General features: G+C 41.4%; 1 protein-coding gene across 2 annotated transcripts in view; it reads left to right on the top strand.

Moving 5' to 3' along the window:
* CTNNA1 (catenin alpha 1) overlaps positions 1-25,796 on the top strand; it is a 289,737-nt gene that overhangs the window by 118,391 nt on the left and 145,550 nt on the right. For both annotated transcript variants that reach the window (XM_055141101.1, XM_055141102.1), the window contains exons 2-3: positions 17,846-17,952; positions 21,334-21,529. In XM_055141101.1, coding sequence (XP_054997076.1) covers positions 17,846-17,952; positions 21,334-21,529 — 303 coding nt within the window. The remainder of the gene's footprint in view (positions 1-17,845; positions 17,953-21,333; positions 21,530-25,796) is intronic.

The raw sequence follows: 25,796 nt of genomic DNA, 5'->3' as shown, positions 1-25,796 counted from the left end.
CATTCTCCACCACCAATGAACCCAGTATCTCTCCAACCCCCCTAGCCCCATCCCCCCACCCCATCCTGCCTCTGTAGCAGGGCATTCCAATTTGATATCTCTCTTTCCTTTTGGGTGTTGTGGTTCCAAATAGGGGTATTGAGTGGTCATCCGGTTCAGTCTCTAGTCTACTTTCAGCACGCATCTCCCTTCCCGCGCAGGATCTCCAATCGCATATTACTTGGTGTTCCCCTCTCTATCTGGGATGACTTTCCCCCAGCGTGTGAGGCCAGCTTCCAAGCTATGGAACCAACCTCCTGGTATTATATACTACTATTCTTGGGTATTAGTCTTCTACTCTGCTGTTCTATATTCCACAGATGAGTGCTATCTTTCTATGTCTGTCCCTCTCTTTCTGGCTCATTTCACTTAGCATGATACTTTCCATGTTGATCCACTTATGTGCAAAGTTCATGACTTCATCCTTTCTAACAGCTGCATAGTATTCCATTGTGTAGATGTACCAAAGTTTCTTTAACCAGTCATCTGTTCTGGGGCACTCGGGTTTTTTCCAGATTCTGGCTATTGTAAACAGTGCTGCAATGTATCCATCTTTATCATTTTTCATTTTGCAAAATTGAAATTTTTCATCTGCTCCCCATCTCCCACAATAAGAGACAAAGTAGAAAGTACCTGCTTTAGGTACCTCATAAAACTTTGGTTAACAGTATTTGTCTTTGTGACTGGCTTATTTTACCTGGCATTAAGTTTTCAAGGTTCATCTTTGGTGTATGCCATAATTCACTTAAATAATACCACTTATTTACAAACGTTTACTTATCCATTTAGTTGTCCGTGAACACGTGGGGATGGCACCCATGTTTTATTTATTTTGTTTTCTGGGGATTTTTGGGCCATAAGGGGTGGTGACTGGCTATCCAATTTGCCAGCACCATTTGTTGAAAGACTGCTCTTTACTCATGGAATGGTTTGACCCTCTTGTTTGAAACATTACATTGTATATGAAGAATTTGTTTCTTAGTTTGTTTTTCCTGGTTTTGTGCCATACCCAGTGGTGCTCTGGGCTAGTCTCAGCTCAGTGCTGGTACTGGTGCTGGTACATCCCTCACATACGGTATGCGGGGGATGGAGCCTGAGCCCCTTGCATGCCAAGCATGCACTCTAGGCCATTGAGCTATCCCTGGACTCTCTTTATGTCTTTAGTCTGCACCACAGTGATTTGATTACTAGAACTTTTGTCGTAAGTTAGTGTCAAATTAGCTCTTTTTTTTTTTTTCTTTTTGGGTCACACCCGGCAATGCACAGAGGTCACTCTTGGCTCTGCACTCAGGAATTACTCCTGGTGGTGCTCAGGGGACCATATGGGATGCTGGGAATCGAACCTGGGTCGGCCAAATGCAAGGCAAACGCCCTACCCACTGTACTATTGCTCCAGCCCCTCAAATTAGCTCTTGAGGGCTGAAGAGTACAGCAGGTATGGCACTTATCTTGAATGCAGCCAACATGATTCTGAATGCAGGTACTATGTAAGCCCCGCCCTGAGCTATCCTCAGGATTTATTCCTGAGCCCCGAGCATGCTTGGATGGTCTAACTAACACTGCGTCCCCGCGCGCCCCCCCACCAGTTAACTCTTGAAACTAGTACTACTTTGAACATATTCTATGATGTTATGTACATGTTGTTATAAAAGTAAATTCATTTATGGAGCCAGAGAGATGTGTTGCACACAGCCAACTCCAGTTTGATCCCTGTCATTGTGTATTGTCTCTCGAGCACCATCAGGAGTGATGCCTGAACACAGCCTTGGAGTAATCCCTGACAACCACTGGTTGTGACACCCCCCAACCATCCCACCCTGCTCAAGCTCCCCACTCCTTGGAAAAAATTCATTAAGCTATTCTATATCTTGGTGGTGGAGGTTATTACACAACTGCTTGAATTTGTTAAAACTCTAGATATAGTACACCAGAGTGAATTTTGTGTGTGTGGTTTTGGGGGCACACCCTGTGATGTTCTGAGGTTATTCCTGGCTTTGTGTTCAGTTGTCAGGGGACTACAGTACTGGGGACTGATCTGTGTGTAAGACAAGTGCTTTAACCTATGTATTACTGCTTTGGTTCCCAGCGTGAACTTTTTACATATAAATAGTGAAAAAAATAAATATGTGAAAAATTTATTTAATGTATTTTTGTAAGTTTGATCAGTCTATAGATAAACAGTAGAAACATGAAAGTAATGATCTTTTCTGCTTCCCCATCCCAGATAAATTTTTTCTCAAGTGATTTTGAAGCCATAGCATTTGAAAGTAATATTTGATTTTTGCATTTATTATTATTATTATTAGCCTCTCCATCATTGTTTGGCCCACCAGGACTTACTGGGAGGCCATGTGGTGCTGGGGACAGAATCCAGGGTCCTGGGTATAGGACTATCCATAGCTTCTAGCCTCAGGTTATATTTTTTGTGTGTGTGGGGAGAGGCCACATCCAGCCATGCACTGGGGTTACTCAGAGGTACTCAGAGGTTACACCTGGCTCTGCTCTCAGGAATTATTACTGGCAGTGCTTGGGGGACCATATTGGATGTTGGGGATCAAACCCTGGTCAGCTGCATGCAAGGCAAACACCCTACCCATTGTACTATTGATCCAGCCCCTAGCCTCAGGTATTTTTGTTTGGGGCTCAGCTGTACTCAGGCCTTACTCCTTGCTCTGTTCAGGGACCTCTCCTGGTGGGGCTCAGAGGGCCACATGTAGTGCTGGGGTTTGAACCGGGGTCGGCAGCGTGTAAGACTAGTGTCTTAACTGCTAGCTCTGTTTTCTTGGATTTTAGCCCTTTGAATTGTCTCCCTGGCCCTTCTTTTGAAGTCTTTACATGTTGATGACGCACTGCAATTTACGTTGATTAAATCACACTCGAATGTGAGTCATGGGTAGTATAAATGCCCCTGTCAGCCTTTTAAAGGAATTTTGACTATTTTGTATATGTTTGAGGATTTAAGTCTTAGTATCTCCTTTTTTCCTTTCTTTAAAGAGAAAACTTAAATGCGTCTGGCATCCGAAAGAGTCTCACAGAGCAACAGTTCCTAAAATTTGCTTGCTTCTTGTGTGCTTGCTTACAGGTCTTGAGGGAGTTACTTGTGTGGTATGGGCGTCTGCTCAGTCCCCATGTTCTGAGGAAGTGGAAAGCCTGGCTTGGTTTGTCCTCTCTGATGTTGTTTACTCAGTTGCTAGAGCACTATACTAAATTTATCCATTATTGAAAGTTCAAAGTGTGCAGAAATAACAATGCTTCAAATCGAACTTCAACATTGCCCTTTATAGAAATGTTGGGAGTCACTAAGTGTTCATTATTTTATTTACTTTTCCATAACTATCAAACTTTCTTCTTTGTGTGCAAGTATGCCCCCAACCCCATTTCTAATGGAGCTTGAAATTAGCAAGCATTTCTATTTATTTTTTGATAGATTGTCATCCATCAACCCCACTTTTTGATTAGTGTTTAATTTGTACTTTTTCACTGACTGTAAGTTTGGAGTAAAGCATATAATGTAAATACAGTTTGAAAGGCAGTGGAGCGCTATGCTAAATATTTGTAACAAAGATTGGATTATTTCTGTGATTTAATTTAAAACATTTGTCATTCTGATTTTTTTTCATGGGGGAGGCCCACACCTGTGTCTGCACTCAGGGCTTACTCTTGGCTCAGGAATCACTCAGTGCTCAGGGATCACCACTGTCAGGGTTTGGGGGACTATATATGGTGTCAGGCATTGAATCTGGGTCAGGTACTTGCAGGGCAAATGCTCTACCTGCTGTACTATCTCTTTGGCCCCATTATCCCGATACCTTTTGTACTAGAAGATTAGAGGCAATTGTTGTAGAAATTACTGTAATTTGAAGAGTTAAAATATTTAAGGATTTTACTAAAGAAAATTGCCATTTGCATTACAATTTTGTAATGAGCATGTTATTTCTTAATAAAAATTATGGTTTTTGTGCCACACCTGGTGAGGCTAGGGGGGCTACTCTGGGCACAGGGTCAAACCTGGGTTTCCCACATGCAAAAGCACAAGCTTTAGCCTTTGTGCTGTCTCCCCGGCTCTGTATTGAATACTTTAATCCACTTTAATCTTACTGTTATTTGCTGGTCTTATTTCTTAATTGCTAATTTACATGCTGTTTTTTCCTTGGATTACTTAGTTTTGACTTCCACTTTATTATATCAAGCTGCAGACTTTCCTCAATTTTTTCCCTGAGATTTTGTAATTAAATATTGCTACAAATTGCACTGGGCAGGTTGCTCAAAGGATTGGAGCATATATTTTACATACAGATGTCTGGGTTCAACCTGATTCTGCATAATCCCTCTAGCACCACTGGGTGTGGCTTCCTAAAAATGTTATAGATTATTGATTGTATCTTAAAACTTTTATTGCCATGGTTTTTTTTGTTAATGTTTGACATTGGATTAAATGTGAGTAATAAACCTAGTTAATTACTAGGTTACCTAATTGTAAATTACCAGGCTAGAGTGCAGTCTGTGCTTGAAACTGAAAGTGCTGTTATAGACTTAGAAAAATATTGAGCATGGGGAGACTTTTTATTACCGTTTCGGTTTCCTTGATGGTGATAGGTCTGTTCAGGAATTCCAAGTCTTCTTGGTTCAGCCTTGGGAGGCTATAGGAATCCAGGAATTTATCCATTTCCTTGAGGTTTTCGTGTTTCGTGGAGCAGAATTGAATATCCTGTAACAGACCCCCAAGTATATGGTCACTTAATCTTTGACAAAGGAGCAAGAAATGTGAAGTGGAACAAGGAAAGCCTCTTCAAGTGGTGCAGGGAAAACTGGACACCTCTGTCTAATGCCAGGCACAAAAGTCAGATCAAAGTGGATTAATGACCTCAATATCAGACATGAATCTATAAGGTACATAGAGGAAAATGTAGGCAGAACTCTCCATGACATTGAAGCTGAAAGCATCTTTAAGCATGAAACAGCACTGACCATACAAGTGGAAGCAAACATAAATGAATGGGACTACATCAAACTAAGAAGCTTCTGCACTTCAAAAGAAACAGTGACCAAAATACAGAAAGAGTCCACAGAATGGGAAAGAATATTTACTCAGTACCCATCTTATAAGGGATTAATATCCAGGATATACAAGATACTAGTAGAATTGTGTAAGAAAAAACCTCCAACCCCATCAAAAAATGGGGAGAAGAAATGAACAGAAGTTTCCTCAAAAAAGAAATACAAATGGCCAAAAGGCACATGAAAAAATGATCCACATCGCTAGTCATCAGGGAGATGTAAATAGAACAACAATGAGATATCATCTCACACCACAGAGACTGGCACACATTCAAAAGAACAAAAGCAACCAGTGCTGGCGTGGATGTGGGGGAAAATGGGAGGCTCTTTCACTGTTGGTGGGAATGCTGACTGGTCCAGCCTTTCTGGAAAACAATATGGACAGTCCTTCAAAAACTAGAAATTGAGCTTCCATATGACTCCGCAGTACCACTTCTGGGAACATATCCTGAGGATGCAAAAAAAGCACAGTAGAAATGACATCTGTAACTTCATGTTCATTGCAGCACTGTTCACAATAGCCAAAATCTGGAAACAACCCGAGTGCCCTAAAACAGATGACTGGTTAAAGAAACTTTGGTACATCTACACAATGGAATACTAAGCAGCTGTTAGGAGAGATGAAGTCATGAAGTTTGCTTATAAATGCATAAACATGGAGAGTATCATGCTAAGTGAAATGAGTCAGAAAGAGAGGGACAGACATAGAAGGACTGCACTCATTTGTGGAGTATAGAATAACATCACATGTGGCTGACACCCAAGGACAGTAGATACAAGGGCCAGGAGGATTGCCCCATAGCTGGAAGACTGCTTCATGAGCAGAGGGGAGAAAGCAGATGGGATAGAGAAGGAATCACTTAAGAAAATGATGGCTGGGGCCGGAGCGATAACAGCGGGTAGGGTGTTTGCCTTGCACGCAGCCGACCCGGGTTCGATCCCCGGCATCCCATATGGTCCCCCAAGCAATTCCTGAGTGCAAAGCCAGGAGTAACCCCTGAGCATCGCTGGGTGTGACCCCCCCCCCCAAAAAAAAAGAAAATGATGGCTGGAGGAATCAGTCGGGATGCTTTCGGGTGTGCCGAAAGTAGATAATGGGCCAAACATGATGACCTTTCAGTGTCTGTGTTGCAAGCCATAATGCCCAAAAGTAGAGAGAGTATGGGGAATATTGTCTGCCATGGAGGCAGGGGGGAGGGTAGGAAAGGGGGGGGTATACTGGGGATATTGGTGGTGGTTGGAATGTGCACTGGTAGAGGGATGGGTGTTTGATCATTGTGAGATTGTAACCCAAACATGAAAGCTTGTAACTGTCTCACAGTGATTCATAAAATTAAAAAAAAAAAACGGCGCGGTCCATTTCGGGTGATGAGAAGAAAAGGAGCTGTTTGTCTTGTGTTGCTGGACTCTGCTTTGTTTCCAAGCAAAGATACATTGTGACCATTCTTTCATAATATGTTAAATATTCTATTATGCTAAATATTTCAGTATTAATTTAGACTCAGTCACCTTTTGTGACAAATAATAGTGCAGTAAATAAAGCAGAAGTGGAAGGTTAAGTAAAGACTGTTTCTGATGCATCTGTTTTCATGGGGTCTTTCTGTTCTTAGGGATCTTGAAATTGGTAAGAGTTTCCTTTAATCATCTCAACATTTTCCTGCTTTCATGAGCCTGAGGTCATCCTGTTCTCAGCACTGGTCTGACTTTGAAGTGTATCTTTAGAAACCTGTGATTTTTCAGAGAAGTGGATAAGTGAAATGTGATGGAACCTTGGGAGGAGGTGAAAAGCTCAAGGAAATGGAGGACGTCAACCTTTGAGAGAAATTTAAGGTTCTTTGTTGGGGGTCGTTAAAATGTGATCTTTTCTAGGTATCTTTATTGTGTTAGGGTCTAAGGCAATTTTTATTTGCTGTATATCCGTTGCTGTGGAAAGGGCTCAGTTTAATAAAAGTCTGACACACAAAGGAAGTGGGGTTGAAGTGTTAAGGATGTGTGAATCATCAGTTGTAAAACTAATGGTGTATTAGCTTTAGTAATATTGCTAGATACAAATTAGCAATGTATTCCTAGTTTTGTTGCCAGTTGTCTTTCCATAATCCTCTTCCTACCCCCCCAACAAGTGTTGCTACTTGAAACCAAAGACAGTACAGATGCTCATTAGTAAATTTTGTTGTTTTTGTTACTTGTGGGAATTCATCCCCCTAGTTAAAAATGGACATTTGTGGGTGGAGGTAGCTCACAGCAGGTAGGGCACAGCAGGTAGGGCTGTTGTTTCTTGGACTGGGTGTAGCAATGGGCATATGAAATCTTCATGCATATATAAAGCATGTGCTAGCTTGTTGAGCTGTCTGGCCCCCAGGATTTACCTTTTAACAAGATTCTCAGAATTTTGGGTCTCATGTATGGTCTATATTCATTAATTCTCCCCTTTTTCCCAGTGATTTATTTTATTCATATGGCATTTGGGACACGCACTTGGTGGTGCTCAGGGCTTACACGTAACTTTGTGCTTAGGGATCACTTCTGGTGGGCCTCAGGGGACCATATGGGATGCTGGCAATGAACCTTGGGTTGACTATAGACAAGAGCAAGCACCCCCACCGACTGTACTGTCTTTCTGATCCCTATAATTTATTTATAGTTCAGGAATTAATAAAAAGTTGCATCCTGCAGTTATGGCATGTTTTTGTTTTGATTTCTGCCTTTTTTTTTTTTTTTTTGGTTTTTGTTTTGTTTCCATGATAACGAAAAGAGTAAATTAAATTTAGGCCAATTTGGTAGTTGTTGTGCAGTTTTGATTGCTCCCAGTTTTGGCAAGAATACTTCATAAATGATGATGCAACTTTCTCAGCATTATAGTATTTGTCAGGGTTTTCCATTGATGATGCTAAGTTTAAACATATTAAGTGGTATCAGATTTCTCTATTATAAAGGTATCTGCTACTTTCTCTAATTAATTGCTGTGATGATCTGGTGGGGATTTCTAATTAGTCTTTGTATCCATGGCACCTAGTATATTGAGATGTGGTAATTGGTCAGTCACTGATGAATGAATAACAAAATAAACTATCCAAGTCATATACTCAATACAAGTTTTAGAGACAGTTTTTGTTTTCTTACTCAGTTTGGGTAATTTCCTAGACTCTAGTCAAATCTAGGCATCTATTCTCTCTCCAGAAAAGTACAGTCCTCTTTTTTCTATAGCTTTTTTCCCCTCAGCTGTGTGAGTTTCTCGGCCTTTTAGTCCCATTGTTCTAAGACAAAAACTTTTCCTTTTGTCTCTTTTTTTCTCCTGTGCTTTTAATCCAGATGTCAGTTTCATTCTCTTTGCTTACCAGAAATCAGCCATGCAGTCTTATGCAAACGGGCTTCCTATGCATCCATAGTAAATTGTTTATTATGAGGACTTTACACGGCTTTTTTTTTTTAAATTGAATCACTGTGAGCTACACTTACAAAGCTTTCATGTTTGAGTTTTAGTCATACAATGATCGAACCTGGGTCTGCTACATAGCGGATTGGGCGTTTGCCTTGCATGTGGCCGGATGGGTTCGATTCCTTAGTCCCTCTCAGAGAGCCAGTCAAGCTACTGCCCGTGGCGTATTCGATATGGCAAACAGTAACAGGTCTCACAATGGAGACGTTACTGGTGCTCGCTGGAGCAAATTGATGAACAACTAACTGGACAACAGTGCTACAGTGCTATTTATTTTTTGTTTTTGGGCTACAGAGATTATTCCTGCCTCTGAATTCAGGATCAATTCTGGCAGCACGTTGGGTGCCAGGAATTGAATTGGGTACAAGGCAAAGACCTTACCCACTCACACTGTTTCTCCAGCCTCAGTATACCTCTTATTTTCTTACTTTCCTTACTTCTTTCACTCCTCAACTGGTTTATGTTTTTTTCTGTTTATGTTTTGGGGTTACACCTGGCCCTGTTCAGTCGTACTAAAAGTACTCCAGAGATGCTCCTAGCAATGCTCAGGGCCATAGTATATGGGGATTGTACACAACCTCCATATGAGAAGCATGTGTTCCAGCAACTTAAGCTATCTCTCTGCTCCAGTGGTTTACATTTTAGAAGGTGACAGGCTTGGGGGATTTAATAAAATAGGCAGGTTTCAGCGTGAATCTTAATTATAAGTGTTACCTGGTTTTCTTTGACAGTGACCGAGAGATTTATGATTCCAAAGCTGTATTAACTCTGTTTAATGCAGATGTAACCTGGCATGCCTGTGCCTGCACTGAGTAATCCACAATCTTTTATCTTGTGCAGTGTGACAGTTAACAGTTACTGTGGGTACTTTTAATTTTTACATGTCCTGATTTGCATTTAAATGAACTATCCTACCATTGCACTAATTTAACCTTGCTGTTAAAATTATTGGCATTGAATAATATAGCACGGATATTCTAAAGCTTTGGAGCAGACATTTTAAGAATGATGTGGCCATTCTGTTGTAAATGAACAGTTAATGTCTTTGGAGTAGGTATGGTAGCTCTTCGCACAAATGAGGCACTTTGCCAGCAATCAGCCTCTTTGGTTCTGATGGAACAATACTTTTATTTTCTGCTTGTTGCTTCTCCATTTCTTTCTATCATGAAGATTGCTAGTCACACACCTACACCTCTGTCCCTTTTTGAATTTATAGTGAACGTTTGCTTTATAGCCAGGATTGCTATTTATAAGGTAATGAAGACTGAATAACTACAATTTAACTTTTTATTTAGTTTCACTAAGAATGATCCTTCCTGGAAAAACCTAAGATTGCTGTAATTCATGAAGGCAGCTAGCTAGCTCCGGTAGGTTTTGTAATTTATCTTGAGAAGGAGTGCTCTGTTAGTTAATTGGAAAAATAGAAACTGCTACAAGTTAAAAAGTTACATGTTTACTTACCTGCTCTAAACAATTTCATTAAATTGTACAGGAACAGAAGATATGACTTAAGTTTAAGGCAGGAACTTTGTCTTGGTAGGCTTGTAAATATTTAAAAGCAGGTTGCATACATTCAGTTCAGCCAAAACTGTGTGTGCTGCATCTGCCATAATATAAGGGAAACAAACTAGCAATGAACAATAAAGTTATCTAAGCTAAAATAATAGTGTAGGAAATGAGGATAAACTTGGGAAAAATTAATTATATTGAATATAGCTATTCAAAGGCATTGAGAAATAATATAAATGAAAGAAATACTAGAAAACCCTTCCAGGCTGAAAGGGTTTGGAGTTTAGGATTTGACATTCCTCCCATTTTTTTCCTTTCTTTTATGTTTGTGTTGGAGCCGAACCCATTGGTGTTCATGATTAAACCTCGGCTTCTAGTGTGTTTGCTCTCCAGCCTTTTTAGCTATCTCCCTGACACTCTTCATTAAAAAAAAAGTATTATGTATTTTCTTCCCTATTCTTCAATTTTCTTTGTTGTTGCTGCAGTGATGTGTGGGAGGAGTGTTGTATAGTTGGATGCTGTGCTCAGCTGGGGCCACATCTGACCTCTTTCATTTTATAGATAAGCAAACCAGGATCTAAAAGGTGAGGTGAGGTGGATTGTTTAAGGTCAGAATTAAAATAGTGACAACTGAAAAACTTTTTTTCCCCTACACCCAGCACTGTTCAGGCTTACTACTGATAGGGCTTGCTTGGGATTGAACTCTGGTTGGCTGTGTGCAAGGCAAGCGACTGTACAACCCACTGTACTATCTCTCTGGCTCCAAGATTTTAGTTTTTTATTGAATCACCTTTAGATACAGTTACAAAGCTGATAGTTACAAAGCTCCCATGATGGAGTTTCAGTCATAACAACCCATCCCTTCACCACTGTACATTTCCCACACCAATATTCCCTGTATCCCTCCTGCCACCTCCCCCCTCTCTTTCTCTCTCCCTCTTCTTCCCTTCCTCCCTCTCTTTTTTGGCATTATGGTTTTTGCAATACAGATACTGAGAGGCCATCTTGTTTGGTCCTGGCCCCTAAATTTTAAATACTTGGGTTGGTCACTAAAAGCATAACTTGGTTAATAAAGCTATCATTTTTGGCAGAGTTTTGGATTAAGGATTCTGCCTGAGGCACTCTGCTTCCATTATAGGCTTTGCCTCCGGCGCTTTCTTTCTTTGTCTCTGCACTCAGGGTTCACCAGTAGCTGGGTTGAGGAGACCAGATGGGATGTCATGGGTCGATCCTGGGTCATCCACATTCAAGGCAAATGGCCTACCGTGCTTCCGGTATGGTTATGAAAAGATTCACTGAAAGAGATCTTCAGTTTTTAAGAGTTTAACATTTCTTAAGATGAGTGATTGTTGCCCTAATACCTTTGAACCTGAGACTGATGATTTATTTTATATATTTTAGGCCACATCTGGCTGTGTTCAGTGTTTGCACCTGGCTCTGTGTGCAGGATCATTCCTCGTAGGTTCGGGAACCAGAGGGTGCTGAGGACCAAATATGGTCAGCAATATGGAAGACAAGCAACCTATTTGCTTTACTGTTGGTCTGACCCCTGAAGCTGGTGAACTTTTATGGGAAAGACTGGTGACCTCCTGAGTTCTTTAGAGTTCTTTAGAGGTTGGGAATGGAAAACTGGAAGGGAGAATCTTACTCAGAGGTAGCAAAGTGGTGTTACTGGCAAGTATTTTGTATCAGACCCTTTGTCCTATATAGTTATAAATCTTTTTGACATAAATTGTTAACATTGAGGTTGGGAGGTCTTGGGGGTCAGATAGTATAACAGGTAGGGCACTTACTTTGTATGTTGCCAACTGGGTTTGATACTGGGTTCTGCAGATGTTCTCCCAAGCACCATGGTCTGAATGATCAGTCTTAGGTCTGCATGATGAAGACTTTCTGGATATGATGGGTAGTGGTGGGGGCAGAGGCAGACCCAGCCTTTCAAATTAACATGCTCAGGCCTTTGCTCTAGGGGTCGTCCCATACTAAGAGAGGTCAGGTGTCATCTGTAGTTCATACTTAAGCTTACACTCCTTCTACCCCCTTTAAGAAGAAGTTATCTTTTATCCCTGAATAACAAAATGTGTGTGTGGGGGGGCGCGGAAATCAAATCATCAGGGGTGAGGGACAAAAAACTAGATACTTTCCAAGTGTTGCACCCAAATTTTCTTCACCATATACTAAGTTTAGTCCTGGTGGCTCTGCTGTATGGGGTTCTTAGGCCTCAACAATGTGATCTCCTTTGCACAGGCAGGTGTGTATCCCCCAGAGCACCATGGTTAGAGGGTGTGGAAGCACCACAGCCATGAATATGAGCTAGTGAACATGTGAGCATCACAGTGACTCCTCCCCACCTTCAGGGCCTATAGCTAGAAAGTGCTCAAGCACCATTCAGGGAGTACAGCCCCCATGAACACCATGGCCAGAATGTGGGTGCACCACCACCAGGATCACTGCCATGACAGGAAGGGGAAAACCCAAAATAAACACTGAAATTTTTTTTTTTTTTTTTTTTTTTTTTTTTTTTTTTGCTTTTTGGGTCACACCCGGCGATGCACAGGGGTCACTCCTGGCTCATGCACTCAGGAATCTCCCCTGGCGGTGCTCAGGGGACCATATGGGATGCTGGGATTCGAACCAGGGTTGGCCGCGTGCAAGGCAAACGCCCTACCCGCTGTGCTATTGCTCCAGCCCCAAACACTGAAAATTTTTATTATTATTTTTTGCTTTTTTGGTCACACCCAGTGATGCACAGGGGTTACTCCTGGCTTTGCACTCAGGAATTATGCCTGGCGATGCTCAGGGGACCATATGGGATGCTGGGAATTGAATCTGGGTCAGCCGCGTGCAAAGCAAAACAAACCCCCTACCCTCTATACTGTCACTCCAGCCCTGAGAATTTTTATTTTGAAACTCTGTATGTGTGTGTGTGTGTGTGTGTGTGTGTGTGTGTGTGTGTGTGTGTGTATGTGTGTGTGTAATGTATACCTGTCTTCAAGAGACTTGGTTTTTAAGATAAAACAGTATTTTTTTCTTAAAGTGTGGGAGACCTTTATAACATCATTCCTCACTGAATCTACCCAGATATGGCAGACCCATTTTAGGCAGCTTTTTCTCTCTCAGATGTATCAGCAACTTCTTGTGCCTTTGAGATACTGTCTCACACGTGGTCCCAGTATTTTAATTTCCAACTGTTATGAGTAGTACTAGTGGGGAAGGGGTCAAACCCATAGCCTTGCACTCCACCACTAAGCCACGTTCCTAGTCCCAGGGAAGCTTTTTTGGGGGAAGGGGCAAGGGGTAAGGGTTTGGGCTACAACTGGCTGTGCTTTAAGACTTACTCCTAGCTCTGCACTCAGAGATCACTCCTGGCTGGGCTTGAGGACCATTTCAAGTGCTTAGGATAGAAATTGAACCTAGATCGGCCGTGTACAAGGCATGTGCTTTATTTACTGGCGTATCTCTCCAGCTCCCTTGAAAGATTTTGTTTTACTTTTGTTGATGCAGTATCTCTAGGGTAAAGGAACGTGGGATTCATGGAGAGTAAACCATTCCTTCTGAAATGTCTTATCTGTGACATTTAATGACATTTGCTTGAGCTTTTGTTGGCCCTTTAGCAGTTCAAGAGCATTCTGACTCCTAAGTTTTGCTGACTTGGGCTGAGCAGTTTAGTGGGCAGACAATCTTTAAAAAACAAAGTATAGGTTTTGACATAATTTTGAACAAGAGTGTCCACTTGTAATGAAACAGATTCCTTGTAATATTGGTATTCTACCAGATTAAGCAATTTCAAATTCCTTTTGATATCCTTTGGCTTCTTCAATTATTCTACAATTTTTGATGCTTAGATTAATCTTGATGAAGTGATAGATACCTATTTGTGTCTCAAACATGTGTTTTTGGGAGAAACAATAGATTTTTTACAAATAAAATTAAGTGTAGATGAGTCATAGGCATGTGTGCAATCACCTTTTTAAAAATAAAACGTTTTTTACTGAATCACTGTGAATTACAAAGTTAAAAAGTTACTCATGATTGAGTACCAGGTTTACAATATTCCAACACCAGTCCCTTCACAGTGTTCACTGCACTCCACCAGTGCCCCTAGCTTACAAATATCCTTTGCCATGGCAGGCACTTCTTTTTCTTTTTCCCTTTTAGGCACTAAGGTTTACAACACTGTCATTGATAGGGTATCAGGCATATCATTTTACCTCCTTTCAGCACCCAGTTCTTGTCTAGCGTGACACTTCCCTCTCTTTGTGGGAATGCTCCGTTTCTGACTTACCCCTCCCTCCACAGAGACAAACTTCCTACTAAGGACCAATTTTCCTGCTTTTAATTTTTGTTGCCTTTTGGCATTTGTTACCCCCTACTATGTTTCTTTATATCCTGCATATGAGACAGGTCATTCTGTGTTCCTACCTTTCCCTCTGACTCATTTCACTTAGCAATTCAGCATAATACTTTCCAGATCCATCCATGTATCAGCAGATTGCATCACTTATCTTTTCTTGTGGCTGAGTATATGTATCATAGCTTCTTTATCTAGTTATCTGTTCTTGGGCACTTGGGTTGTTTCCAGACTATTCCAGGCCATTGTGGGTTGTTCCAGGCTACTTCTTTATTTCTTGGCTATTGTGAGTAGAGTTACAGTGAACATTGGAATGCAGATGTATTTTCTGCTTTGTGCTTCTGGGCCTGTGGGGTATATTCCCAGGAGTGGAATTGCCGAATTATGTGGAAGCTAAGTTCCTAGGTTTTTTGAGGAATGTCTATATTGCCTTCGAAAAAGGATGGTTCAGTTCACATTTCCACCAACAGTGAATGAGGAGCCCCCTTTTCCCTGGATCTATAGCAACACAGGTTGTTGTTCTTTTTTGATATGTGCCAATCTCATTGATGTGAGGTGATACCTTATTTTGATTTGTGTTTACCTGATGATCAGTGATATAGAGCAGTTTCTAGTGTATCTTTTGACCATTTGTATTTCTTCTTTGAAGAAGTTTATGTTCATCTCTTCTTCCCAGTTTTGGATGGGGTTGATTTCTTTCCTCTTACGGTCCATCAGTGCTTTATCATGCATATTAACCTTTTATGATGAGTGGTGGGCAAATAATTTCTCCCAGTCTGTGGGCTGTCTTTATATTCTGGTCACTATTTCCTTTGAGGTGCAGAATCCTAATTTAATGAAGCCCCATTTGTTTATCTTTGCTTTTACTGCTTTTTCAATGGTGTTTCATCCTTAAAGATTCCTCTAGCTTCAATATCATAGAGAGTTCTGCCTATATTTTTCTCTGTGAACTTTATGCAGCCACATTATTTTGGTTACATTTTAATTTGATGTTTTCTGAAGTGCCGAGAGCTGTATTGTCAGAAAGGTCTCTAGTGTTTACTTAATGTGAATTAAAATGAGATTTAAAAACCTATTCATCTACTGGGGCCAGAGTACAGTGGGTAGGGTGCTTGCCTTGCATGTTGCCGACCTGGCTTCAGTCCCCAGCATCCCATATGGTCCCCCGAGCACTGCCAGGAGTGATTCCTGAGTGCAGAGGCAGAGGTAACCCACATTACTGGGTGTGACCCCAAAACAAACAACTCCACCCCTAAATTCATCTACTTACCACATTGCCAGGCATCTTGCTCTTCCTCTCTTTTTTTCTCTCCCCGCCTTCTTCCTTTCCTTTTATCTTCTTTCTCTTTTCTTTTTTTCCACCTCTCCTCTTCTGTCCCTCCTGCCATTTCTTCTCCTTTCTTACCCATCTTCTCCCTTTAATTCCCTCTCGTCTTCTTTCCTTCTTCCTTTTACTCTTCCCCTTCCTTTCCTTCTCACTTTCTATTCCAGTTACCATTCTTGAGACTGTGCTGGTAGTAAGTTTGGTAGTCATGGTTTTCTTTGATGGGGATGGTATTAATTTATTTTATTATTAATTTTTTTTTTAAATCACCACAAGATACAGTTACAAAGCTTTCCTGTTTGAGTTTCAGTCATACAATGATCGATCACCCAACCCTCCACCAGTGCACATCCTCCACCACCAAGAACTCTAGTATCCCCCCTTCCCATCTCTCCCCCTGCTTCAATGGCAGACAATATCCCCCATATTGTATTGTTTTGTATTGTTTGTTATGAATAGCAAAAGATATCGGTGGCTGCTCTTGTGCTCCTGGAACTCCAAAATTCCAGATAATTAGGGTTTGGAGAAATCTCTTCAGTGAGCTGCTCGGTTCAGAGATTCTTGTGTCACTGTTTCATGGCTGCCAAGGAGCTTATGTAGCAGCCAGAGGCTGTTTGTGGGCGAGACCTCCAGGGTCCCCTAGATATAGGGGGATGAGAAGGACTGGCCCGTCCCCTATCCCTTGAGGCCTGGTGTTTTTGGCCACTGAACCTGCATACCTGCACTTCTCATTGGGTTCTGGAAGTCTGCGGCAAGAGTGTTTTGGGGGATGGTATTTAATAGAAACAAAAGACTAAAACAGTGAGAACCTTTATTTTTTTCTAAATTTTAATTATTTTTGGTTTGTGTTGGGATTGGTGTTGGTCAGGACTTATGCCTAGCTTTGCTCAGCCCTTACTCCTCAATGTGCACTCAGGGATCACTCCTGAAGATGCTCAGGGGGTCCGTATGTGGTGCCTGGATTGAACCTGGGTCTTCTGCATGCAAGGAAAGTGCCTTACCCCTTGTACTATCTCTGCTATCAAAACGTTGATAACTTTTAAAGATCTGTTACTTGAAATTTGGGTAGTTTGCAGTTTTAATGATACATACAGAGCTGTTAATTATATCATTGCATCCAAATTTTTGCATTCACTAATTCACTAACCTGATTTTTCCTATAGAATAAAAATTCTAGGATATAATTGTAAGAATGGATCTTTTAAAGTTTCAAATTCCTGTAAACAGTTTGAAAGTTTATGAGTGGGTTTTTTTTGCCCCCCCCCTTACTGTTGCTGTTGTAGCTGTTATTGCAATGATTATGGGTTACACATAAGCTCGGGCTATGGTGCTTCCCTATCTTTTGGTTGTGGTGTTCTCTGGAGGTCATGCATATAATTGTGGTGCTTGCACACAGCCAAGGTGCTTGTGCAAGGCTTTAATTCTGATTCTAGGGTCCTTTCTAGCTGCAGTATCTTGCTTGGGGTCACTGTAGTACTCATACATATGTGCTCAAAGGGGTAGAACCTCCTGTGTTTTTTCTTTGTGTATACCTGGTTTCAGCATGGCTCTCAAAAATTGGCTCCAGGGGTCAAAAGCAGCCTAGCTGCCTGGAGCACGCCCAGTGCACATCCTGGCACTAGGCAGAAAGCATGTGCTCTTGCCCCTGAGCCATCTCCCGGATCCTGAAGGATTATGTTTTAGTAGAATAAGACAAGATCTTCTAAGAGTTTATCAACAAATGAAGTGGGGTATTCCTTTTAGACAATACTGTATTATAAATGTTGTGAAGTGAGAGAAAAACAAGATCTTCTGTATTAGCCTTTGTTTAACTTAGCTTTTCATCCTGCTTCTAAGTCATTGTGGAAAAACAAAATAGAAATATCTTTGTGGCAGAGAAGCCCAGAGGGAATAGTTCTGTTTGGGAATGGCATCTTACAGTACCACTAATGTTTTTAACCTCAAATTCTTGAAGGGGTTATAGGTTACTATGCCTTCATGTGAAGGCTAGTAAGACATTTCCCCCCACCCCTCTATTTTGTGGTGATTATACTTTTCCTATTATAAAGGTCCTTATGTAGGAATTTGTTAATGTATTTCTTGTTTGTATTTGATGTTCACCTGATTCGAACTTTTGTTTCTCTTTCAGAAATGACTGCTGTCCACGCAGGCAACATAAATTTCAAATGGGACCCTAAAAGCCTAGAGATTAGGACTCTGGCAGTTGAAAGACTATTGGAACCTCTTGTTACACAGGTAAGAATCCCAAAATAAAGACAGTTGCGGTATGGTTCCATAGACCTGGGTCACAAAGAACACAGTTATTTTTCTGTTGTGTGCTGCTGGAAGAGGTCACTTCTGGCTCTCTGCTTGGGATACCATGTGGTATTTCTTTAGCTCAAGCCTTAATTTAAGTGAATAAGTTTAGGTTGATAGTCCTTAAATAATTTGGCTTCACCTACAAATATTACTGTAAGTTTTACGTACTTTTTTAGAAACTTAGTTGCTACAATTAATTCCTTATCACTGGTGTTAAGTGTGAAGTAGTAGCATTTAGTACAGCTTCCCAATGTTTACGTTTTGCAGACATTTTCTTGGAAAACATACCTAAGATATAGATATTTAATATATTTTTTTTTTAATTTTTATTAAATCACCATGTGGAAAGTTACAAAGTTCTCAGGTTTATATGTCAGTTATACAATATTCAAACACCCATCCCTTCACCAGTGCCCAAATTCCACCACCAGAAACCCCAGTTTACCCCCCGCCCCCACCCCCTACCCCCTACTGTATAACTAATGAATTTCACTTCATTTTTTCTTTACCTTGATTACATTCCATAATTCAACACAAAACTCACTATAGTTAACATAACTCTCTCTCTCTCTTTTTTTTCTCTTTTTCCTTTTCCATTTTTTTTTTTTAATTTTTCCCCCTCATCCCCCTTCCTGCGCCTCATAGTATGGTGTACTCCACGCCACGTTGGCCAGCGTGGGGCTTTTGCTTAGCTCATAGTCCAGAGGTGGCTGTTACATTAAGAACCTTCAATATTTCAACAAAAACTTACTGTTATTATTTGGAGTTTCCCCCCCAAGTCTGACCTGTTCAAATGGAACCCTTTCACATTGATGACAATTATAAATGTTAAGTCGCTCGGACGCGGCAGCGTCCGCGCGGTTTTGGATTTCTGTATAAAGTCCTGGGAAAATTCTGCCAGAAATTACATATTCCCTCCGTTAGCCGGCGTGGGGCAAAGGCTTAATTCACAGTCTCCATACATGGGTGCAGGCACTTGCTGGAACCCCAATTCCTAAAGCTGTCTCTGGTTCCCGCTTGTTCCACATCCACCGGCTCTGCAGGGGCATGGGCGCCCGGGCCGAAAACCCGGCCGGCCGGAGCCGAGCACGGGCCCGACTAGGGCTGGCTCTGTATCCTGCGGCTGTTTCAAGTTCAAAGCACACATTTTTTTTTTTTTTTTTTCCGCGCCACCAAGTTCGTACCTTCTCAACGGACCCACAAAATGTCGGACTCCACGCCTTCTCCCGGAGGGGAGAGAGACCAAGAAGGAAGGTTCTTTCCTCCGTTAGCCGGCGTGGGGCAAAGGCTTAATTCACAGTCTCCATACATGGGTGCAGGCACTTGCTGGAACCCCAATTCCTAAAGCTGTCTCTGGTTCCCGCTTGTTCCACATCCACCGGCTCTGCAGGGGCATGGGCGCCCGGGCCGAAAACCCGGCCGGCCGGAGCCGAGCACGGGCCCGACTAGGGCTGGCTCTGTATCCTGCGGCTGTTTCAAGTTCAAAGCACACATTTTTTTTTTTTTTTTTCCGCGCCACCAAGTTCGTACCTTCTCAACGGACCCACAAAATGTCGGACTCCACGCCTTCTCCCGGAGGGGAGAGAGACCAAGAAGGAAGGTTCTTTCCTCCGTTAGCCGGCGTGGGGCAAAGGCTTAATTCACAGTCTCCATACATGGGTGCAGGCACTTGCTGGAACCCCAATTCCTAAAGCTGTCTCTGGTTCCCGCTTGTTCCACATCCACCGGCTCTGCAGGGGCATGGGCGCCCGGGCCGAAAACCCGGCCGGCCGGAGCCGAGCACGGGCCCGACTTAGATATTTAATATTAAGTTTCTACACTACTAGGTTTTTTTGTGCCACATAGGCTGTGATCAGGGCTTATTCTTGACTCTGTACTTGTGGATGAGTCTTGGAGAGGCTCATGGGACCATATGAGTGCTGGGGATCAAACCCCAGTCAGCTGTGTACAAGGAAAATATCCTGCCCACTGTACTGTGGCTCCGGGCACTACCCTTCTTTATATACCTTTTATGTGCAGAATGAATTAGCAGGTGTTTTAATTTTGGGGTTGTAGATTTGGTATGTTCTGTTACAAATGCAGATATCACAATATGATGACATTTTATTAACAGCAACTAGTTTTGCACAATCAGTGTTTTGGCATAGTTTGTGAGTATATGTGAGAGAATGGGAATGAGATGTAATCGCATGTGCTGTCTTTCAAAAAAGTCATTTCATCTAAACTAGTAGTATATATATATACATACATACATACATACACATACATTTGTATTTGTAAAGTATGTGTGTAGGTATGTGGGACTCAGGAATATTTACTCTTAAAGTCTACTACAGCACTCATTTTTTTTTTTTCTGTGTCGAAGATTATAATAGCACATTTTTAGCCATCTTTAAACTGCATGTTATTTGCGATTGTATGTAATAATGATGGCTAATGTGCTGGGGATTAACATTATTACAGTAGTGATACATTGAGTAGTCATTTCTTTTTGAAGGATTTTTACTGGTTGCTGAGATTTGTGTTAATAGTGAAGACATTTCAGAAACAAATTATTTAAAATGTTTTGCCAAGATAGAAAAATGTGGTAAGATGTAGGGCTGGAGCGATAGCACAGCGGATAGGGCATTTGCCATGTCGCGGCTGACCCGGTTCGATTCCCAGCATCCCATATGGTCCCCTGAGCACCGCCAGGGGTAATTCCTGAGTGCAGAGCCAGGAGTAACCCTTGTGCATTGCCGGGTGTGACCCAAAAAGCAAAAAGAAAAAAAAATGTGGTAAGATGTGACTATAAAGCTAAGCTTGTTGTAGTTAGCTACTTTCTGAAACTTGATGATGTGTATAGTTGGGATATCTCATTTTTTCTAATCCAGTTTTTAATTTGTAAATTAATGAAGATTGAGGAATGAAGATAAATAATTTCTGGGGGCTAGAGAGAGTACAGTGGGAAGGGCACTTGCCTTACATGTAGATAACTGGATTTTGATCCTTGGCACCTCATGATCCTAGAGCCTCGCTAGGAGTGATTCCTGAGTATAGAACTAGAAGTAAGCCCTGAGCACCACTGGGTGTAGCCCCCAAACAAACAGCCAACTAAAAATATTTAATTTCATATTTAACACATTGAGAAAGCAAAATTATTTTGGAAACTTGTATTATTATTTATATCAACAATGAAAATAGTTTTATGTTTTTTAACACTTAGTGAAATTTCATGACTACTATGTATAATTCTTACTATACTTTAAAGATGTTTGTTTAGTTTCTTGTTGTTTTCATTTTCACTGACAGTTTAATTTTTCCAAATGAAACCTTTAGGTTACAACTCTGGTAAACACTAATAGTAAGGGGCCCTCTAATAAGAAGAGAGGGCGTTCTAAGAAGGCACATGTTTTGGCTGCGTCTGTTGAACAAGCAACTGAGAATTTCTTGGAGAAGGGTGATAAAATTGCAAAGGAGAGTCAGTTTCTCAAGGATGAACTTGTTGCTGCTGTGGAAGATGTCCGAAAACAAGGTAGGTCAATATTGCTTTTTATACAGACAGGCCTTCTAAGGAAACAGTCATGATGAAGACTTTAAGAACAATGTTCCCATTCTTTTATTTATCACTTACTCATAGTATTAAGTTATTGGAGATGTATCAAGTTTACAGGTTTAAATTGTCACTGTCACTGTCCCTGTCATCCTGTTGCTCATCGATTTGCTCCAGTAACGTCTCCATTGTGAGATTTGCTGTTACTGTGTTTGGCATATCAGGTACGCCATGGGTAGCTTGCCAGGCTCTGCCGTGCAGGCGAGATACTCGGTTTAAACTGTAAAGATGTTAATAAAGAAACATCTTTTTTTGAGAATACAATTCTTTTTCTTTTGGATGTTTCACATTCTAGCTTTTTTGTTTGTTTTGGGGCCAAATCTGGCAGTGCACAGGCCTTATTTCTGACTCTTTCAGGGATCATTTCTGGTGGTGCACTGTTGAACTGGTTTCTCCATGTGCAAAGCACTTAGACCCTGTATTATCTCTCTGACCCCGTCCTAACTTCTAAAACTCTGGCTTGCAACCCCATATTCAGTCATCTAAATTTTTTTTTTTAATAAGAAAGATAGTTTTTACTGAACGAAAGATACAGGGTAGAGAAAAAGAGGAATATGTGTTAAGAGAAAATGGGCTTTTCCAGAATTGAAAATGTGCGGGTCATATAACATGTAAAAAATGTTTTAAAATAAATTTCTCTATGCTTTTCATCAGCGCATGTTTGGTTTATATACTTGCTTGGTATACCTATACCTGGGGTTACTTAAAATTTTTTTGGTTAAAAAGGGGTTATGAGGGGCTGGAGCGATAGTACAGCGGGTAGGGCCTTTGCCTTGCACGTGGCCAGCCCAGGTTCGATTTCCAGCATCCCATATGGTCCCCCGAGCACTGCCAGGAGTGATTCCTGAGTGCAGAGCCAGGAGTAACCCCTGAGCATCGCCTGGTGTGACCCAAAAAGCAAAAAAAAAAAAAAAAAAAAAAAAAAAAAAAAAGAAAAGAAAAGAAAAGAAAAGGGGTTATGTATGAATGGAAGAAGTCCTCCTAGAGCAAGAGAAATTTATTTTCTGTCAGTTCTTAGAGACCAAGAATCTGATATCAGGGTGTCAACAGGATTGATTCCTTCATGTGGATCCAGAGAAAGAAGAATCTGTACTATACCTCACTTGTAGCTGCTGGTAGTTGTTAGAAATCATTGGTGTCTTGGCAATCTTTGATTTGTTGGCTTACCATTCTTGTCTCTGCCTTCCTTGTCATATATTCATGTACCACGGAACTACACCTCTGGCATATATAAGTTTTTGTTTCAGAAGTTTCTCTGATGAAGATATATATAGAAATCTTGGTACAATATGTACCCTCTTTTTCCTCTTAAGCTTCCACAATTTTGACTACTATCAGAATTTCTATTTCTGTTATTTTTGCTTATATCAGAGAAAAATCCTTTTTATTTGGACGGCAGTGGGGGAAATACCTGCTCTGGGCTTACTCATGGCTCTGCACTCGGGTAACTCCGGAACAGGGCTTGGAGGACCTTATGTGGTGCCAGGGATCAACCCAGGTTGACTGTGTGAAAGCTTCCTATCCGCTGTGCTAATTCTATGGACCAATATCTGAGAATATGTTTTTTGATGTGGCTCTGAATCATAAGTACTTATCTGTCTTTATCCAACTTTGCAATTATTTATGATTAAGATCTATTCATAATTTTCCTTCTCCTTGGAAAAAATAGAAAACAAATATAACTGTCTTCCATCATTATTATTGTATAAGATTTGAAAGTTTAAATGCCCTTTTTTTTCATTTGACTTTTTCTTCTAGCTAGTCTATTTGTTTTGTTCTTGCTTTTGTCTTTGAGCCAAACCCATCTTAATTCTTGTTCTGTGCTCAGGGATCTCACATGGCTGAGCTTGGGGGATCATGTGCAGTTTTGGGGATTAAAGCTGGGTTGGTCGTATACAAGGCAAGCACCTTACCCCCTGACCTATCTCTCTGGCATCTGCTTTGGAGAGTCTTAACAAATTGGGGATTCTCCCCTCCCTCTGTCCCCCTCTCCCTCTCTCCCCCTCTCTCTTTCTCTCTCTCCCTCCCACTCTCCCTTCCTCTCTCCTTCCCTCCCCTTTTGCTCCCCCCCTTTCTACTCCTCTTTCCCTCTTTTTGTGGCCATACCTTACTCTGCTTTCAGGGATCACTTCTGTTGGGGCTTGTTGGGTGATGTACCATATGTACTGCTAGGGTTTGAACCTGGGTTACCTGCATGCTTGCAAGTGCCTTTACCCTCTTTGTTATCACTCTGGCCCCTGAAGTCTCTTTCCTATCATAAATAGAACAAAATACATATTAAAAATTATGTTTAAGCACAGATTTTATTTTTGAGGGGAGGCATGCTCAGTGGTGCTGAGGTCTTACTTTTGGCTCTGTGCTCACGGGTCATTCCTGGCAGGCTCGGGGGATTAAACCTGGATCAACCTTATGCAGGGCAAGCACTCTGCCTGCTGTACTACCACTCTGGCCCCAAGCACATATTTTTTTAATCCACCAAACTGGGTTGGTTGTTTTGTTGGAACTGTGTACTCAGTATTTGAGACTGTGCATCCCTCAAAGAAGTGCAGCCTAACACCGATCCTCTCGAATGTGTGCTAGACTTTGAAATTTGCTTCTATAATAAGTAGAATGTTGTGGAAGTGATGTTTGTTGTCTGCTTCCAAGGCAAAGTCATATTATCCTCCTGACTTTCTCAGGGATTTAATGGGGGTGGGGCAGGGGATGGTAGGGTATGGGGAGAAGCTGGTAGCTAGGCTATGAAGGGCCTGCAAAGTGGTCCTGTGGAGAGAAGCTAACATCTCCTGGTAAGAGCCCTCATTCGCCAGTCATGTATGTAATTCATCTTGGAAGTAGAGCCTGGCTTCAGTCAAGGTTTAGATAATGACAGCTGTAAGCAACTGGAATTGATACTAGTATTATCATTTATTGTTAGCATCTATGTATTTGTAGACACTGTTATGTTTTGGAAAACACTGTTGACCAATATTTCTCAACCTTTTTCTGACACAGCTCCTTTTTGAACTTATTTCTTCTTGTGCTTCCTGGTTGGCTCCTTAGTCATAACCCAACCCATCCTTTCCCATTTATGTGATTTTCACCTGTGGGTCCCCTGTCCTTGGGGCCCATAGGTGGCCATATGAGGCAAGGATGAGAAACACTGCTAAAGACAGTGCATGAACCAATGGGCGTGGCCTTGTCCAGTTAAATAATCTGCTCACTCCCTTTTGTTGTGGTGGAGTTAGTTGTGATGACCAGTGGTTATGGGCGTGCTGGGGGTCCAGTCTTGATTGAAGGGATTTCACACACTTTGTTGTGGTGCACACACTCAGCTGGACTCAGGGCTTCTGGGCTTGTGCTCTGAATTATTGCTAGCAGGCTGGAGGACTGTATTGGGTACCTGGGATTGCATCTAGTTTGGCCGCATGCAAAACAAGCACCTTAACAGAGCTACTATCTTCTTTCCTGTATTTTATTTTAGTTTCATTGTGGGGTGTTTTGGGCCACACCCAGTGGTGCTTAGGGTGTATTTCTGGTTCTGTGCTTAGGAATTACTTACGGCTGTGCTTGGGGAGTCATGTAGTGTTGGTTTATAACTGGAGGCAGCCTTGTGCAGGGCAAACACTCAAACCCCTGTCCTATCTGTCTGGTCCAATATGCCTCTATGTATTCTTATAAATAATGATATCTTCTGCTTAGCAAAGGGGCCAAATAAGTGATTGATACACAGGGGCAACAATGAATATCCTAGGAAAAGTCATGGTCAGAGGAACTCGATGACTATATGAGATTCTTTGTGAAGAAAGTCTCTTCTATAAGACAAGAGATAATCTTGTTGAAGTGCTTATAATCAAGACATATGGACATGAAAATAAAATAATAATATGAATGAAATCTAGGAACTGGAGTAGAATGAGAGGGAAAAGCTTTCTGAAGGTGCACTGTGCTGAAGTGCTTCCTTTTCCTGGAAAAGGAAGAGGAAAAGTAATTTAGGTAATATAGTAATCTAAGAAAAATAGATTACACAAAATGAGGGCTTTGAATGGAAGAAGGATATCAGGAGAAGAGGTTAGATAGAAGGAAAGAGGTTGGACTGGAGTTTAGAGGGTTATTTGGGGTGCCAGTGTAAGAGTAATGGGTAATAGACACGAATTTAGAGAATTCTGTGGTTGGAATTGACCTTAACAGGCTCAGGTTCACATATATTTGA

The sequence above is a fragment of the Sorex araneus genome, chromosome 6 (assembly GCF_027595985.1).
Source record: "Sorex araneus isolate mSorAra2 chromosome 6, mSorAra2.pri, whole genome shotgun sequence".
NCBI lineage: Eukaryota > Metazoa > Chordata > Mammalia > Eulipotyphla > Soricidae > Sorex > Sorex araneus.
The sequence above is the reverse complement of the archived record's forward strand: the minus strand, read 5'-3'. Positions and strand labels throughout refer to the sequence as shown.